The sequence below is a fragment of the Camelina sativa genome, chromosome 18 (assembly GCF_000633955.1).
Source record: "Camelina sativa cultivar DH55 chromosome 18, Cs, whole genome shotgun sequence".
Lineage (NCBI taxonomy): Eukaryota > Viridiplantae > Streptophyta > Magnoliopsida > Brassicales > Brassicaceae > Camelina > Camelina sativa.
Window position 1 is genome coordinate 10,963,336 of NC_025702.1, and position 3,864 is coordinate 10,967,199.

Sequence of the window (3,864 nt, forward strand, 5' to 3'; positions counted from 1 at the left end):
TTCTGGTTGATAATATCAACCGGCCTGCACCAAGTATCACACATTTGCTTCTTAAGTTTGACCTTGATGCCCCCGTGGAAGGGACAGTTTTGCAGCCTAAGTTTCACTACAGGTTTGATTGAAATTTGTATGCAGAATCTTATGTAATTCTTTCAACCTATAATCTCATTTTTGCTTTGCAATCTGCAGTTGTTTGAAGGTCATTCTTGAAATGCTGGAGAAACTTCCAAACCCTGATATAAACTTCTTACTCTTTGAGTTTGGCTTTCAGGTGGGACATGCTGCCGGATGTTTTTTCAAACAAGTGAAATTCTGTTTGTTCTATTGTCTTACAGTAACTTTTTATTTTTGCAGCTTTTGTGCGAGTTGAATTTGGATCCATTAACTAGTGGTCCAACCATGGATCTCTTGAGCAGCAAAAAATATCAGTTTTTTGTTCAGGTACGCCAGATATTGCCTCGCCTTATACGAAAAAAATGCCATTTTTTACTTATTGGCTGCCTCATTCAAGTCACAAATAACAGTTTTTTTTTACTCGTCCTTACTTTACTTTCTTATTATACTTTGACATTGCAGCATCTTGATACGATCGGTGTTGCTACTCTTCCAAAAAGAAGTGGCAGCCAGGCGCTCCGTATCAGTTCCCTTCATCAGGTACATATACCCTACTTCTTCTGTGTCAAGTGTATCCGACTCTGATTAGTTTCATGACAGAATCTAAGTGGGTTTACTCTCTGCTATCTAATATGTGTTCCTTAAACTGATCAAGTGACATGATCAATAATTTAACATAATGTTACATAGTCCTTTTTCCTATTGATCACGTAACTCATTTTCTCAATCTCTACCTTTCTTAGAGGGCATGGCTATTAAAGCTCCTAGCTATTGCATTGCATACTGGTTCTGGAAGCAGTTCAGCTCACCTAGAGGCATGTCAGAGCATACTTTCTCATCTTTTTGGGCGGGAGGTAACTGAGGCAGCGAATGAATTTTTTTCGTCCAGTACATATCCTCAGGATGGTCTTGATTATGCTGGAACTAGTTCAATCAGTAAAAGTAAGGTGAGTTTAGAAACACCTCTGTTTTATGTTCTACTATGCTTTGTGGCATATCCTAGTTTTATCCCTATCCGTGCCTATGTTCTGCACAATTGATTTCTAGTTAGTATGTTTATTACTGCCTGTGTAGCATTGGTCTAAGGTGTCTACCATTCTATTTTTGAAACCATCCATGTATGATACAAATAACTGTACTGACCCCACTCTTTCTGAAGTCAGAAGTATGTTGCCTTGCAAGGTGATCTGCATCACCTCTTAACAGTTTAATATCCTTGACCATTAAAAAATTAAGATGTCTCCTTTTCTCATTCTACATCATTTTATTTCACTATAAATCTGACAATGTTACAATATTCATCATTACTTGCTAAGTTTAAAGTCGTTTCATGTGTGATGCTGTCTTACTTTTGTTTCTTTTTTGGATTGAGTTCAGGCATTGGCTTTGCTTGAAATTCTTCAGTTTAGATCTCCTGATGCTTCAATGCAGCTTCCTCAAACTGTGTCAAGCCGAAAGTATGACTCACTGGTAAGGCTTGCGGAATATGGAGGTTTGTTTCCGTTAAATTTATTGCTCTAAATATGGAGTTTAAAATTTCAGGTGGAGGACATACTTGGGAACCGTGATACCTCTGTTAGTGGCAGTATCTACTATTATTCTGAGCGTGGTGATCGGCTAATTGATTTATCTTCCTTCAGCAACAAGCTCTGGCAGGTTTGTTCTTGTGTTAATGGTCACCAAATCTTCTCTCTAACAAACATTAATGTTTGTCCTGTAATTATATATCTATACTAATTCTGTTGTTTGTTTAGAAACTACATTCTGGATTTCCCCTAGTGGATTGTTTTCCAAATGTTGCTGAGCTTAGTGAAGTTAAAGAGACAATCCAACAGCTGTTGAAATGGGGCTGGAAGTATAACCGAAACCTTGAGGAGCAAGCTGCCCAACTTCATATGTTAGCTGGCTGGTCTCAGATTGTTGAGGTTGATTGCTTTCTTAAAAAAAAATCAGATCAGCTTTAGTATCATGAGCGTGTGCCACTCCTTTATGATATCAAGTATTTATCGTTTGTGTTGTGTTTATTCTTTGTTTTAGGTGGCTGCTTGCAGAAGAATATCTTCTCTTGATAATCGGCCTGACATTTTGTACCGGTGAGTACCTTTTGTACCAGATTTTAGTTGCTTGAGAAGCTTTTTGAACAGTGCATGACTTGTTCTTCTCTGGTCGTTGGCAGGATACTTGATGCCTCTCTTAGTGCTTCCGCGTCTCCAGATTGTTCATTAAAAATGGCGTTCGTACTTACTCAGGTGCATTTTAGCTGTTAAGTAACTTTCATTGTAAAATGTGTTGTCTATGTACTAACTTTAGGTTTTAATAGGTTGCCCTTACCTGCATTGCCAAACTTCGTGATGATAGATTTTCATTTCAAGGGGTCTTGAGTTCTGACACCGTGACATGTCTAGATGTTATGATGGTCAAACATTTATCGACTGGTGCTTGCCACTCAGTTCTATTTAAACTTGTTATGGCAATTCTAAGGCATGAGTCATCAGAATCCTTGAGAAGGCGGTATGGTTTGAAGTTCCATTAGTACTTTTCTCCCAGCTTAATAGAACATAAAGTTATATTCTCCCAGCTTAATTAATTTCTACTTTTCTCGGTTGGTAACACATTTTCCTTTCTTCATCAGCCAATATGCATTGCTTTTGAGCTATTTCCAGTACTGCCAGCATATGATTGCTCTGGATGTGCCAACATCAGTTGTGCAATTCTTGTTGCTTAATGAGCAAGATGGTGAAGATTTGGATATCCAGAAGGCATGTGTCTGCTGATTAACCTGAGGCTTATTTTATACAGACGATAAATTTCAATTTTTTTTTTTGGTCTTTCAGATTGACAAGGAGCAGGCTGATCTTGCTCGTGCCAACTTTTTAATAATAAAGAAAGAAGCTCAGGGCATCTTGGATCTGGTAATTGTTGCTTCTGTATTGATATGAGCTATATTTATTTGAACTGTTTCACATTGCGAATACTAATTCCAGGTAATCAAGGATGCAAGTCAAGGCAGTGAATTTGGGAAAACAATATCACTATATGTGCTGGAAGCTCTTGTTTGCATTGATCACGAGAGATTTTTTCTTAGTCAGCTTCAGAGCAGAGGTTTCATACGGTCTTGCCTTGGTAGCATTAGTAATATCTCCTACCAGGTAATTTTCCTGTGAATTTCTAGTGTGGTCATTGCTATGAGTATATCTCATTGCTTTGCATTTCCTTGTTGCAACTTGTTGTAATTAGTGGTAATAAATTAATTTGGGCTTGACTGATAAACTAGCCGAAGTAGATTAAATTGTATTTGAGTCAATAATGCCCTTTCAGTGCATAGGACTTCACAAATGCAAATCCGAGTGCACAGCATATTTATAGCAAGATGGTCAAAATAGAATCACAAACCCTGTTAAATCTTCTTAACGAGTGGCATAATGTGTCCAATTAGCTGTTGGTTTGACTTTTTGATCCGTATGAAAAGACTAGACACCGTATGTAACTCGTGTGTGTTTTATGCCCCATTACATAATAGGTATTGGGGTTAAAATTTTCATATGTTGCTAGTTTAGATATTTACGATACCTGATTTACATGTGGGTATTATAGTAGCTGGTGGCTGGTACTCGGGCGGCTGTTACTTTGGGCCTCTCCCGTTCACTCCTCTCCCATTTCTCTCCTCTCCAGGAGGACGTCGCATGACCAAGGATCGGACTGCTCTGATACCATTTGTTACACTTAGATACCACTTTAGTCCATATTGGA

At 38.2% G+C, this 3,864-nt stretch overlaps 1 protein-coding gene across 4 annotated transcripts in view; it reads left to right on the plus strand.

Moving 5' to 3' along the window:
- LOC104761076 (nuclear pore complex protein NUP205-like) overlaps positions 1-3,864 on the plus strand; it is a 23,068-nt gene that overhangs the window by 14,171 nt on the left and 5,033 nt on the right. For 3 of the 4 annotated variants that reach the window (XM_010484101.1, XM_010484102.1, XM_019240385.1), the window contains exons 27-35: positions 1,492-1,584; positions 1,657-1,770; positions 1,869-2,039; positions 2,152-2,207; positions 2,291-2,363; positions 2,435-2,625; positions 2,747-2,873; positions 2,949-3,026; positions 3,099-3,263. In XM_010484101.1, coding sequence (XP_010482403.1) covers positions 1,492-1,584; positions 1,657-1,770; positions 1,869-2,039; positions 2,152-2,207; positions 2,291-2,363; positions 2,435-2,625; positions 2,747-2,873; positions 2,949-3,026; positions 3,099-3,263 — 1,068 coding nt within the window. Of the gene's footprint in view, positions 1-857; positions 1,062-1,491; positions 1,585-1,656; positions 1,771-1,868; positions 2,040-2,151; positions 2,208-2,290; positions 2,364-2,434; positions 2,626-2,746; positions 2,874-2,948; positions 3,027-3,098; positions 3,264-3,864 lie in introns of all 4 variants that reach the window. The other variant, XM_019240386.1, reaches the window with a different exon arrangement.